This window comes from Oncorhynchus tshawytscha, linkage group LG07 (assembly GCF_018296145.1).
Source record: "Oncorhynchus tshawytscha isolate Ot180627B linkage group LG07, Otsh_v2.0, whole genome shotgun sequence".
NCBI classification, from domain to species: Eukaryota; Metazoa; Chordata; class Actinopteri; order Salmoniformes; family Salmonidae; genus Oncorhynchus; species Oncorhynchus tshawytscha.
The window spans coordinates 60,947,687-60,961,528 of NC_056435.1; the positions used below are offsets into that span (position 1 = coordinate 60,947,687).

A 13,842-nucleotide genomic window follows, 5' to 3' on the forward strand; every position below is an offset into this window, starting at 1 on the left:
CTGTATCACCTGGCGAGAGTTGTTGGCTGTGGTCGATGCACTCCAGAATTTCTGACCCTGGCTTGTCATCTCCACACAAATGTTGATGCGTTGTGTAGCCGGCCATGAGAAGAGGAAGACTGCAAGCACCGCCCACGCTTGGAACAAAAGGAGAGTCTCCTGTCCACAGTGGCGGCAATTCAGTCGGCAGACAGGATCTCAGCACCGGAATGACAAAGACCTGAAGGGGTAGCAGGAGGTGACCCGACATTGGAAACTGTTCGGTACTGGTTGGAGACCGGCCAGCAACCTGCCTGGAACAGAGTCTCACCCCTGTGCCCCAAAGCCAAGGCCTACTACTCCCAGTGGGACAACCTTTCCATTCACAACGGGGTGCTGTTTTGAAGATGGAGGGAACCAACACAAAACTCGGTGGCAGCGGCTGGTGCCTCGTTCCATTGTGCCCATGGAACGAGCTGTCCATGGGTTGGTGGGGGCAGACCACCAGGGTACCACAGCAAATGCCAACAAGCTGGTGGAAGAACTCCAGAGTGATCAGGGGAGAAATGTTGATGCTAAGGTGTTCAACAAAGTCTGTGAGAAGCTGGGTGCGTGCAATAAAAGGACCACCCCCCTGCATCCCCCAAAGCAATGGGCTCATCGAACGGTTTAGTCAGACTTTGATGATACAGCTGGCCACTCTCACCTCTAACCACCAGAAGGACTGGGACTGACATCTGCCATTGGGCTTGTGGGCCTATTGGTCAGCAGTGCAGGAGTTCACAGTCTGCACCCCAGCAGCACTGATATTTGGCAGAGAACTATGCACTCCAGTGGACTTGTCCTTTGGAAGACCTCCAGAGCCCGAGGTTCCTGGAGCTTGGAGTACCTCCACCACTTTCAGCAACAACTGGACACAGCCCACGACTTTGCACGGCATCGCTTGATGGAAGCAGGGGTAAAGAAGAGGGCACATTACACCCGCTGTCAAGGTCAGCCTTTCAAGCCTGGCCAAGAAGTGTGGGTGTACAGCGCCCAGGGCAAGCATGGTCTGAGGCCGAAACTAACGAGTCACTGGGAAGGCCCATGAATGGTTATTGAACGACTTTCTGACGTGATGTACCGCATCCAGCTTCGGATTCGTGGACGAGTTTTGGTCCTCCATCAAGATCAGCTGGCGCCTTAACAACCTCGTATACCTTTGAAGTGGAAAGCAAGGATTATGTGGTGGTTACTCCTCCTCCTCCTGGAACATCGGACAATGCCACCAGGGCACCACTGATGCAGGCTCACATCTCGAGGTCAGGATTGCACCCCTTCACAGCAATCAAGCCGCCGATTACCCCCGTCCAGGTTTCAGGAATTTGTGAAGGATTTCGGGGTTGTCGGTGACAACTGACCCCTCAGGAGGGGGCTATGTAGCGGCAGCAGCCTATTAGAGGATCTGGAGGTGTGGCTTGTTGGAGGCATGGCCTTAGGTTAGCTCTGTTGTGAAAACCGTGGGTGAAAGTGTCATGTTAGTTCATCTATTCTGTTGTAAATGTCAAGCTTGTACACTTCCAGTTCTGCATTCTTAATAAGACTGACATAATTGCATGTGACACCAAAGCACCTACGAGTGTTCCATTGTTAAGACAGTCACCATTTTGTTATAATATGGTAATTGTTTAGTAGTCAGAATAATATGAGTTTGATTTAAATGTCTACATGCCTTGCAAGAACAATGATTTCCCTGACATCTGAAATCTGGTTACCTGATGGGATTTTGATATATGCACAACATTGCCAATCAAAATAAACATTCTACCACAGAGACCATGTTATTTTGGGGTAGCCTATTTGATGTTGAGTTCAGACATATAAAGTGTGTATGTGAAAACTTTGCATACTTTCAGTTTTTTCGAACTCACTTCACTTGTGCATGAGTATAAAGAGAGGCCTGAGCTGCGGGCACATGCGCAGATCAAATACACTGCTTGTAGTTGACGTAGCTTCTCAACTCAATCGCAGAATGTGACGATAGAACTGAAGCAAATCGTACAATCTGTCCAGGTTGATATCAAGATTTTAATTTGGTAACTTCGCACAGTATGACGTTATCGTCGTAAAAGACTGAATCCGACGTACAGTCTGCAAATACTGAGGGGTAGTACATAGCTAGATGTACCCAGGCTTTTCTGAAATTAGCTAGCTTCACATTCCAGCTCAGACTTCATTCGTACTACCATGGTTGATATTGCTTGTCCACATGCTGCTAAATCTAGCAGGTTTGCAACTGCACGTGCATGTCGCATGTGGCTAGTCGAAGAACGAACTCTTCATTGAGGCAATGTTGAAACATCAATCCATTGGCAAGTCAGTGCCACATTTTCATTTTTGCCAAAATAAACATGAAATAAAAGTTATCTTGCAAATTCAGCAGACTATGACGTGAAATAGGCTTGTTGATGTGCCGCACATTACGCCCTATCGTTAAGGCCATCTTTGATGTGTTTTGGTGGGCTTATCAATATACACAGCACTTTTTCCACACTCCTATGATAATGTCTTACCATTTTTTTTACTGTGCATGCGCTTTCAAATGCATCATGTTATTACTAAATGTATGTGGTAGGTATTTAAAAATGACTGTTTTTGTTACACACAACAAAAAAAGATTAATAAAATATTTAATCGGTCATCTTCCTCAAATGAAGGGGATGATAATACAATCTTTGCTAGAGGGAGGGAATCTGTTTGAATTGGTCCTCAACTCACGGCTCAGAATCTTCATTCAGGATAAATGGAGTTAGCAACGAGTTAGCCTGTCCCGGAGCAGGTTCCCACTGGGCAAAAACTAACGTTGAGTCAACGTAGGCAACTGATTGGATTTGCAAAAAGTCATCAATTTATCCTTTTCGTCTTTTTTTTTACCCAACTTTTAACATTAATCCAACGATTTCACATTGAATTCAAGTTGGTTGACAACTCAACAAAATATAAATCGAAACTAGATGTTGAACTGACGTCTGTGCCCAGTGGATTACTTCTTAAGCATTCGTTGACAGAAATGTACCAGGCTAAAGGGTGAGCCACGTTCATGGTGCTGGTTATCCTGAGCTGAACTCAGAGTTGACCAAAGTTACCTCGCTAACTCCTCAAACCAGGTATGTAGGATACCCCTCTGGTCCATTTTGCTAATGTGGATAGGTCTACTGATCGTATCATAATTATAATCATTATTAATTCAACAGCTACATTTCAGCAAAAATGCACATATTACCACAGTGAGGAAAAGAAGGTGGCAGGTCACGAGAAAATATAGGTATCTTTTGTTTCACTAGAAACTCAAGTTCAAGTACATTGTAAGGATTTGAAGAAAATATTGTTAGGCTATAGATAAATCTTTCCTATCTCCATCTGCGACTGAAGTGTCTTCACTCCTAAATTCACTAAAGACATGCAACACAATAAAGGCGGCATTATATTGTGGCTGTGTTAAGGACGTTGATGTTTATAGGGACGATTATGCCTTTTCTCCAAAGTCTATATGTGTTTACCATTCTGTTTTGAACATAGAAAACATGTGATGATACAATGTCACGTTTTAAAGACATGCTTTGGAACTTTGGAGACTACTTAGTTATTTTTAAACCTGCTTTGGGCTGGATGTGTCAATGTTAGTGATGTGCACGGTATTTGAATATTCAATATCCCAACAGACGTTAGTATCTAAATTCAGTGAGAATTAAAAAATATATTTGAACACTAATGGCTTTTTTCTAAATTAAATGAAAATGTGACATTTTTACATACAAGGATTTACCATGACATTACAAAGTATTAATTTAATAAAACAACAAACTTTTCTATGTCGTTTTTATAACGTGCTTCCCATGAAAAGGCCGGTAGCTGACTGGTAGCTCTCATGTGTGTAGTTTGTTGTTTATGTTGGCCAAACAAAGCGGCAAACAGGCTCAATGTCTAGCAAGTGGAGTGAGAGATCACTAATGCAATACAAGATGGAATAAAGTTACAGAATTAAAAAGTTAGCGAAATGAGAAGGAGTAGGCTACAACATGAAACCAACAGGTAGGCTGATGTTTTATCTAAATGGGGTTGGGGAGAAAGCGCAGCATATTGCCTCAATTAGCCTAGCTAGCTTCTCTAGGCTACTCCAGTCAAAACAGGCACTGTTATATGGGATTATAAATAACATTGTGGCTGCTACAGGTTAGCTAGTCTTGGCTCTAGCCAAATTTCTCTCTCTCTACCTCCGATCGCTCCCATCTGATCACACACAGGCCCCTCCACAACTGCAGCAATAGAGCGTCAGCCTCTCTCCGGTGTGCAGCAGTCCTTAAACGTACGTTTTAAAAAAATATATCCAGATATCCAACAAAAATGTATGATACTATTTGAATAGTGAAGTTATTTAAAATGTCCATTCATAATCAATGTGTAGTTCATACATGCATAATATATTAGCAGAATTACTGTTTTACCCCAATTAGCCACATAATCCCTAGTTTGAAAGCGACTGTTTTTCTGGAAGCTGTGCCATTTTCCTTGCATTTTTCCCCATGTGGGCCAGCCCCCTAGCAATTCGAGTTCTATATAATGAGCTATCTGACTGACAGCTAGCAAGATGCACAAACAGCAGAACGAGAGCGAGAGCAATGATGTGGTGCACATATCGACACATATGTGACGAAGTACCAATTTTGGGTGGTGAGCCGCTATTTTCTGAACTACTGGCTAAAATGTATGCAAAAGTACCGGAGAATCTCTTTAAGGATGTTTTCCCTGAAAAGACAGATATATCCATATATCATAATGATATTACCTTAGAGAGATACTGAACCTTAGTAAATGTGTCATGTGGTCATGTTTTCGCAGAACAATGCATCTCTACATATTGGTGCTTATAGGGGTATACAGATCTTTGATTCATACAGTTCATTAATGTAATATCATTCCCCTCTCCTGAGGTTTTGATAATGTCCAATGCAAGACAGATATTGTACTGTAGCATCCCAATTTGTATGATTGATAAACCTAGAGATAAGACTCAACATACAGAGCTATATATTTTCATACTAATTTATTTGAATAGGGACAGATACAATTAAAACGTGGACACATGGAAACATAAGATGCATAACACCATAATGCTTTTGTAGTAATTCCCAGAGTCAGACCCTAGATTAAAATGACTTTGAAAATAAATTGATGGTACCCTAGATGGGATTTAAAATATTTTTTATTTAACCTTAATTTAAACAGGGCGTCACATTGAAATGAAAATCTTTTTTTCAAGAGATCACTGTACACATGACAATAAAAACATAATATTAAAACATACACGTGTATAAAACAATCAAATTGAGCACAATAAAAACATTTTTTTTTTTAAATAAAAGCAATCACATTCAACTACATACACAATCAATAATTTAAACTGCCTAAGTGGCACCAGCACATCTAATTGCAGTGAATTTTTCAGATTATTACACAATTTTGGGGCAAAACAAAACAAAACAGCATGATTTTAAATGGTTCACAGTGGCACATATGCTTACCATTCTTTAAAGCCAGTTTTTTTCCCCACTTTCTGTGAAAAATGTATTTAACTCTCGTAGAAGTTTGAAGTGATCTGGAAGTGATTTCCAGAAACAGACACAATTTATATTTCCATTCACATGTGTCCCAGCATTAGCCCCACCCACTCAACTCTGGCCCACTAGAGCTTATTTCGTCACTCCATGCCACGTTAGGTTACTCCCTGCCAACCTGCTTAACTGCCAACCTGGCTACTGGGTATTTGAGGACACAAAATGGCTGTGCCAGAAAATATGTCTGACTGAGGTGTCATGGAGCCAAATAAATCCCCATTAACAGAAAAGCTTGATCCTGAGTTGGTGCCAGTTTGAAGGCGACACAAGCCTCAGGACAAGGATCAACTCTCCATTCCACACTTTCCAAGGCTTCTAAACTTCAACACTCATAGTTATGAGATAAACCCTAATGTATTAACACACTCACTCAATGTCAGATCCAGTATTTCTAAAGTTTAGGATGAGATTAAAAAGAATGAATTAATAGATCATTCTAAACATGTTGCCTACCTGTAGGCCTAGCACGTTGCATACGGTCAATTATATCTATGGATGAAGTGATTCCATTTTATGATTTGAATTGACATGATGTCCCTTCACTTTAAACCACACAGATGTCGGGCTGAGATTGTGGAATCTAATGGAATTTGTTATGTTGCAGAAAATGGCCCATGTTCCAGATGCAAGTGAAACCTTCAGTCAGTGGTGCCGAAGCAGCAGGGGGGACATAGAGCCCCCAGCATTGTGCTGATGATCAATGCTATCTGGAGTGCTTGGGACGTGCCTGCCCTTAAACCCTTACTCAAACCTTAACCCTTTACCTTAACCAAAACCCATACCTAACCCTAACCTTAACCCTTACCTTAATCATTTTACATTTCAACTTCAATGGAGTAGTAATGTCCCTAGGATAGCACAAACCTTGTGCTGATGGCTGGATCGTTCCTGAGATAATTGGGAAGGTGATGAGGCTGCAATATACTTGATGGGTGTTGGAGAAACACAATATGGCACAAGTAGATTTGAAAGAAGATACCGCTGCATTTGGTCCTCTTTGGAGTACATGGTGCATTAATAAACACACAATATGAAGACACTATCTTATTTGATTAGGTGAATATGTCATCAAAATAGACCCCAGAATAAAAATATGAACCAGTTTGAGTAGGCCATGAACGCTTCAATGTATTACTGTATTGTTACATTGACCTGGCATTTAAATGTAATAACATTTCATTGAAAGACACTATTCCCAACATTCCTTGATTATGTAGCCTATTCCTTAACAAATCATACCTTCTAGTAGCACCTATTCCGTGCCCTGCCTTTAATTCCGTTGACTTTGTAGGGATTAGGGAGGTTAGATTCGAAGGGTATGTATGGGCCAATGGGGCCCCTCTCTCGTTTCTTTTATGTTGCATTTGCTGTGTTTACACAGTCGACACACCCCAGACCTTCAACCAAACCTCCTCCCCCAATCCTGTCACACACACAACGTGTATGTCACTGACACAATAAATCAATAAACTCTACAATCAATCATGACAATGCAAGTGAACCGAACTGAAACCACCTAAAAATATAAATTGCAGGATGTAACGTCGGATTTGAGTCCTTACCCTCCTTCCGTGGGTATCCTGGTTTGTCCGAAATGAGAGGGAGAGAATATCAAGGTAAACTATAGTTTCAACCATTTACATGACAATCTTGGCATCAAAGCATGTTTCTGCTACTTTAGGCAGCTGACAGGACATCCGCAGCACACTGCAGACACACCCCTCTTGCTCTCATGCGCACACGCTTCTGCATACGCACAATGCTGAGTAAGATGAAAATAATAATACAAACACAGAGACAATGAAATGATCGGTGTCATGTATCCATCCTGACACTACTACGCTCAATTCCTAGCCTGTAACGCAATACTTTATTACAATGCTGCCACCTCACAAAACATGTGGCCACATAACAAAGAGTAGTGCATAGCACATATTTGTGGCAGATAATCATATCGTTTCCTTTTCAGTGCATATAATATATTGTTACAACGTTATAGTAGGTAGCGCTGTAGTAGATCAGTGCTTGCGGTGAAACAATGTTGCTTTAAAGCTCACGCGGTCAAAGTTGTTTACCTCTTCGTTACCTCTGACGTCATGACACACCCCTGTGTTTGGGGGAAGGGGACTAGCTCGCACACGTTACGAGCATTTGGCTCGACCAAGCATGGCAGGGTTGGTGTAAAATGCCACCAACCAAAACACGGGATTAACGCAGATTGCACCTTTGATTGGCTATTGGAGAGGTTTACGGAACATATTATATACTGTGGACGTCCATGGGCGGGGCATAACAAAAAGTAATGGCCATTTATTTAGGGTCTGGCAAGACAGTGGATTTTACAGTTATTCTATAGAATTCGCCGTTTGTAGAGCATGACAAAAAGGTAAATACCGTAACCATTATTACTAGGCGTTTTCGTTCATAGCAGTCGCGTTCTGTCTGAATACAATTGATACATCGCCTAAAACTGATTGCGCAATTAGGGTTAACCAGCCCTACACGCTAACGATCAGTATCAGCTCTAGAGCCAGCATTTAGAGCCTTCGTTTGGGCGTGATAGTTTTGACATTTCGAGTCGATCACGTACGGGTCTTTGTAATACGCAGTTATTACACAGTATCGAACATATTTACTGCAATTCAACATGGAGAGGATTTTTTTTCTATAGATATTGACGACGAAAAACGGACTAAGGGCAACTTGGTCTTGGGAAAAGTTGTACACAGGTATGAAACTCGCATGCTCTGCTGCTCGAGCTCAAAATGAACGCAGTGTTAAAGGATGTCAGTGTACCAAAATAATCTTTACAATCCAACCATTTCACGCATGTTGCTCAAATTATTGTCTTACATTATCTTTACAGAGATACAAATGTTATTATTCAAGCAACGAAACTGTCGGAAACAATGTCTGAATTGATTAAGCCAATTTCTACTTTTTCAGGATTAGAGATACATAAATGGTTAAGAGAGTTGTCAAGTCTTTATCCTCCATCTACAAACAACGGCATGCCAAAATCTCAGGTAAGGTACTTTGATCTGATTTAAATCCATGCATTCATATACATTCATGCAATACATCTATCCATTCTTGCAATTAATCTCAGCTCCAGATTCCCAAAATATTTATTATCTGCCATAGCTTTGAAAAAATGTAGCTAGATAAGCACTTTAAAAGCTGGAGTGTTTTGCAGACACCCTTGCCCCAAATATGCCAGACTACTACTATTTGACATAACATGAGTTACATTTTAGGCTTCTGTTACTAGACCTTCAAAATGGGCCTCCCGTGTCTCACACTGGCAAGTTTTCCCTTTGATTTAACGTCTACCATGTTCTTAATGGGTTCAATACGTAGGTTAAATCAAATCCACTGGGGTCCAGAATTATTGAGTCCCTCGATGGAGATGATCAAAAAATACTGTATCAAATAAATAATACAAATACTGAGCTGTATTGTATGGTCCAAAAGAGAAAACAATTATATTATTTTATACTAATACAATTGTGCTGAAAAATAGGTGTTGTTTAACAATTAATTTTAAAAAAAACCTAAGAAGGTAGGGGTCAAAATGATTGGATCCCTTGTTTCCACCGTCCGCTTGCGAGGATAACATTGAGCCTTTTTCTCAAATGTTTTATGAAATTGGAGAACACTTTGGGAGGGACCTTAGACCATTCCTCCATACAGAATATTTCCAGATCCTTGATATCATTTGTTTACCCTTATGGACTGCCTTCTTCAATTCAAACCGCAGGTTTTCAACGGGGTTCAAGTCTGGAGACTGAGATGACAATTGCAAAATGGAATGAAATGGGTAAACCTACCTGAATTTGTCCAATAGAAACTCTCGTTTGCAACTGTTTGGACATCCTAGATCAGCTAGATGCAGGCAAGAGTGTTCAAGGCAATATTGAATGTGTCACTATCTGTCACATTGATTAATCCAATTTGTCTCTACCTTATACACTTTTAATTCGTAGGCTAGGTTGTAGCAACCTCATGATGGGTATAGGGAAAATTTGAGTATCATGTAGTAGACTAAACCTATTGATGCTACATTGAGCTGGGTGAATGGAACATGAATGACAGTCATTCAATATGCTTTAATAGAAATAAGGCCATGCTGATAAATCAAAAATGTTTTCTTCCCAAATATTAAACAGCACTGACTGCCACTGATGTTTAAATAAAATCAGTAAGGGCTTATATTTGTTTTTCTTGTCAAATGTATCACCATGTGCCTAAAACTATCCTGGAAATAGATGACGTGTAAGTAGCCTTACCTCACATTCTTTTTTTTCTGTCATAGTTGTGTCTTTAGTCACAGTAGGACACAAGGTCGGAAAACGATTTCAAACTGAAAACAAATCATTGCTCTTATTGGACACGTTCACATGCAGCACCTTTTCTGTTTCAAAACGTTTTGTCCCATTTGCTCCTACTGAACACGGCTCCGGTTTCCATTTAGAAGTGGGTAATGTCCTTTGTTTTCCTTCTACGCAGCCTTTGTAGCCAAAAGTGTTGACGAGTGATGCCATATAAGTGTTCACTATCACTGCCTCTCTCTAAGGGAATTGAGTCAACTGGCCCAACAGGTCATGTTATTGTATGTAGCACACTTTCGTTGGCACTAATGAATCCAACGAAAATGTGAATTTGATATTTCCCCCGAGCTATCAAGATTAGTGGAGCGATATCAGGGTACCTTATTTGTGCTTGATCTCTCTGTGATTTTGATATGTTATTTCTCTCATGTTGACTTTACTCAGGCCTAGACGATTGAAAATGTTTAGACCAATAAACCTCTTCAACCAGATTAGAATATCCTCATGTATTAACACTTTACATAACCATGTTCTTATTCCTGTGTAAATATTTCTGTAAGTACAGTGTAGTAAAGAGCATCAGGCCTACTCATTGTTTTACTGTATTACAACAGTATACCTAATGTAAACCTTAGCCCTACCCCAAACCCATACCATAATCCTACTTACAGTGCGAGTACATTGTAACAATAAGTCATGACAATAGCATTTACCCTGTACTCTGTGTACACTTACTGTTAGTAATTACAGCGAGTCCTAAGAGCACTGTAATGTAAAGTATGACCCCCTTGTTTTCTTGATGATGGGGTAGGGGTAGGGGTAGGCCTACTGCTGACTAAAGTTATATGTTACCCCCTAGAGATAGATCTCTATGATGTGTATGACAGGTAAACACCTTGACCAAACCGGCCTGCGCGTGCGGTATCGTGTGCATGTTGATTTTGTCAGTCCCCACCAGACGCGTTCATGACACGTAGGTTAAAATAGCGAAAGCAACTGTGAACCAACTATATTCATTTGGGGACAGGTTGAAACACACATTAAATATTCATGGACATTTGGCTAGCTTGCTGTTGCTAACTAATTTGTCCTGGGAGGTGAACATTGGGTTGTTATTTTACCTTAACCTGTGTGTCATGAATGGGCCTTTTTGTTGTTGGATCTTTGTATAATTTTGACCTCGAGTCTCTACTCTGACAATTAATCCACAGTTAAAGAGGAAACCTACTAAGTTAGTTTCTAGTTAATTTTCTATGAATAAGCTCTCACCCACGTGGGTTAGTATTCTCCTGAAAACCAATGAGTAGATGGGAGAGGCAGTACTTGCAGCACGTCTAGCGTCTCAAATATAATAAATGTTTTATTTTAGTGCCTGGCTATGCAGACGCCTGTGAGCAGTTTGGATGAAATAATGGAATAACATATACTGTATGTGTACATTTATTTTGCAATGATCGCGCACGCGATGTGGCTGGTCTAGTCAGGGTATAACATGCAATATAGGCTTGTATTATGTATATGGATGTAGGATGTACAGAGTGGTATGTTATAGACACTTTGAATGAATTAGGCTGTTTGGATGAGGTTTGATGAGGTTTGAATGAGGGGTGTGCTGATTAGTCAGACAAAACAAGTAACGGATATGGGCAATTTTCTGGATCCGTTTGTGAGCCGAGTATTGTTTGTATTCGGGTGCCAGCAAGCATCTTTCTCATGTCAGTCAGTCACAGAGTTTCTAAACCACACTGTACTGTCTTTGGGTCCAGCCTATAGACAGAAACTAAGACAGGAAGCTCCAGCTCTCAGGTCTGTTCAACGTTTGTCCGACCAATCTGATTCCACGCTTCAAGATTGCTTCGATCACGTGGATTGGGATATGTTCCGCATTGCGTCAAACAACAACATTGACGAATACGCTGATTCGGTGAGCGAGTTCATTAGCAAGTGCATTGGCGATGTCGTACCCACAGCAACTATTAAAACATTCCCCAACTAGAAACCGTGGATTGATGGCAGCATTCGCGCGAAACTGAAAGCGCGGACCACTGCTTTTAACCAGGGCAAGGTGACCGGAAACATGACCGAATACAAACAGTGTAGCTATTCCCTCTGCAAGGCAATCAAACAAGCTAAGCGTCAGTATAGAGACAAAGTAGAGTTGCAATTCAACGGCTCAGACACAAGAGGTATGTGGCAGGGACTACAGTCAATCCCGGATTACAAAATGAAAACCAGCCCTGTCGCAGACCAGGATGTCTTGCTCCCAGACAGACTAAACAACTTCTTTACTCGCTTTGAGGACAATACAGTGCCACTGACACGGCCAGCTACCAAAACCTGCAAACTCTCCTTCACTGCAGCCGAAGTGAGTAAAACATTTAAACGTGTTAACCCTCGCAAGGCTGCAGGCCCAGACGGCATCCCCAGCCGCGTTCTCAGAGCATGCGCAGACCAGCTGGCTGGTGTGTTTACGGACATATTCAATCAATACTTATCCCAGTCTGCTGTTCCCACATGCTTCAAGAGGGCCACCATTGTTCCTGTTCCCAAGAAATCTAAGGTAGCTGAGCTAAATGACTACCGCCCCGTAGCAATCACTTCCGTCATCATGAAGTGCTTTGAGAGACTAGTCAAGGACCATATCACCACCCTACCTGACATCGACTACAGCTCAGCATTTAACAACATAGTACCCGCCCTGTGCAACTGGGTTCTGGACTTCCTGACGGGCCGCCCCCAGGTGGTGAGGGTAGGTAACAACATCTCCACCCCGCTAATCCTCAACACTGGGGCCCCACAAGGGTGCGTTCTGAGCCCTCTCCTGTACTCCCTGTTCACCCACGACTGAGTGGCCTTGCACGCCTCCAACTCAATCATCAAGTTTGCAGACGACACTACAGTGGTAGGCTTGATTACCAACAATGACGAGACGGCCTACAGGGAGGAGGTGAGGGCCCTCGGAGTGTGGTGTCAGGAAAATAACCTCACACTCAACGTAAACAAAACAAAGGAGATGATCGTGGACTTCAGGAAACAGCAGAGGGAGCACCCTCCTATCCACATTGACGGGACACCTGTGTAAATGGTCCACCCACACAGACAGCATGGTGAAGAAGGCGCAGCAGCGCCTCTTCAACCTCAGGAGGCTTAGAAATTCGGCTTGTCACCAAAAGCACTCACAAATTTTTACAGATGCACAATCGAGAGCATCCTGTCGGGCTGTATCACCGCCTGATACGGCAACTGCTCCGCCCACAACCGTAAGGCTCTCCAGAGGGTATTGAGGTCTGCACAGCGCATCACCAGGGGCAAACTACCTGCCCTCCAGGACACCTACACCACCTGATGTCACAGGAAGGCCATAAAGATCATCAAGGACAACAACCACCCGAGCCACTGCCTGTTCACCCCGCTATCATCCAGAAGGCGAGGTCAGTACAGGTGCATCAAAGCTGGGACCGAGAGACTGAAAAACAGCTTCTATCTCAAGGCCATCAGACTGTTAAACAGCCACCACTAACATTGAGTGGCTGCTGCCATACATGTAAAAAATGTATCACTAGCCACTTTAAACAATGCCACTTAATATAATGTGTACATACCCTACATTACTCATCTCATATGTATATACTGTACTCTATACCACCTACTGCATCTTGCCATCTTTATGTAATACATGTATCACTAGCCACTTTAAACAATGCCACTTAATATAATGTTTACATACCCTACATTACTCATCTCATATGTATATACTGTACTCTATAACACCTACTGCATCTTGCCATCTTTAAATACATGTATCACTAGCCACTTTAAACAATGCCACTTAATATAATGTTTACATACCCTACATTACTCATCTCATATGTATATAC

General features: G+C 41.8%; 1 protein-coding gene across 3 annotated transcripts in view; it reads left to right on the forward strand.

Annotated features, from left to right (window-relative positions):
* Positions 1–7,768: 7,768 nt before the first annotated feature.
* LOC112246240 (vitamin D3 receptor B-like) overlaps positions 7,769–13,842 on the forward strand; it is a 101,904-nt gene continuing 95,830 nt past the window's right edge. The window contains exons 1-4 of one of the 3 annotated variants that reach the window (XM_042324769.1): positions 7,770–8,019; positions 8,305–8,362; positions 8,580–8,659; positions 9,394–9,453. In XM_042324769.1, the coding sequence (XP_042180703.1) occupies positions 8,596–8,659; positions 9,394–9,453 (124 nt within the window). In that variant the 5' untranslated portion in view covers positions 7,770–8,019; positions 8,305–8,362; positions 8,580–8,595. Of the gene's footprint in view, positions 8,363–8,579; positions 8,660–9,393; positions 9,454–13,842 lie in introns of all 3 variants that reach the window. The other 2 variants (XM_042324770.1, XM_042324771.1) reach the window with 2 other exon arrangements.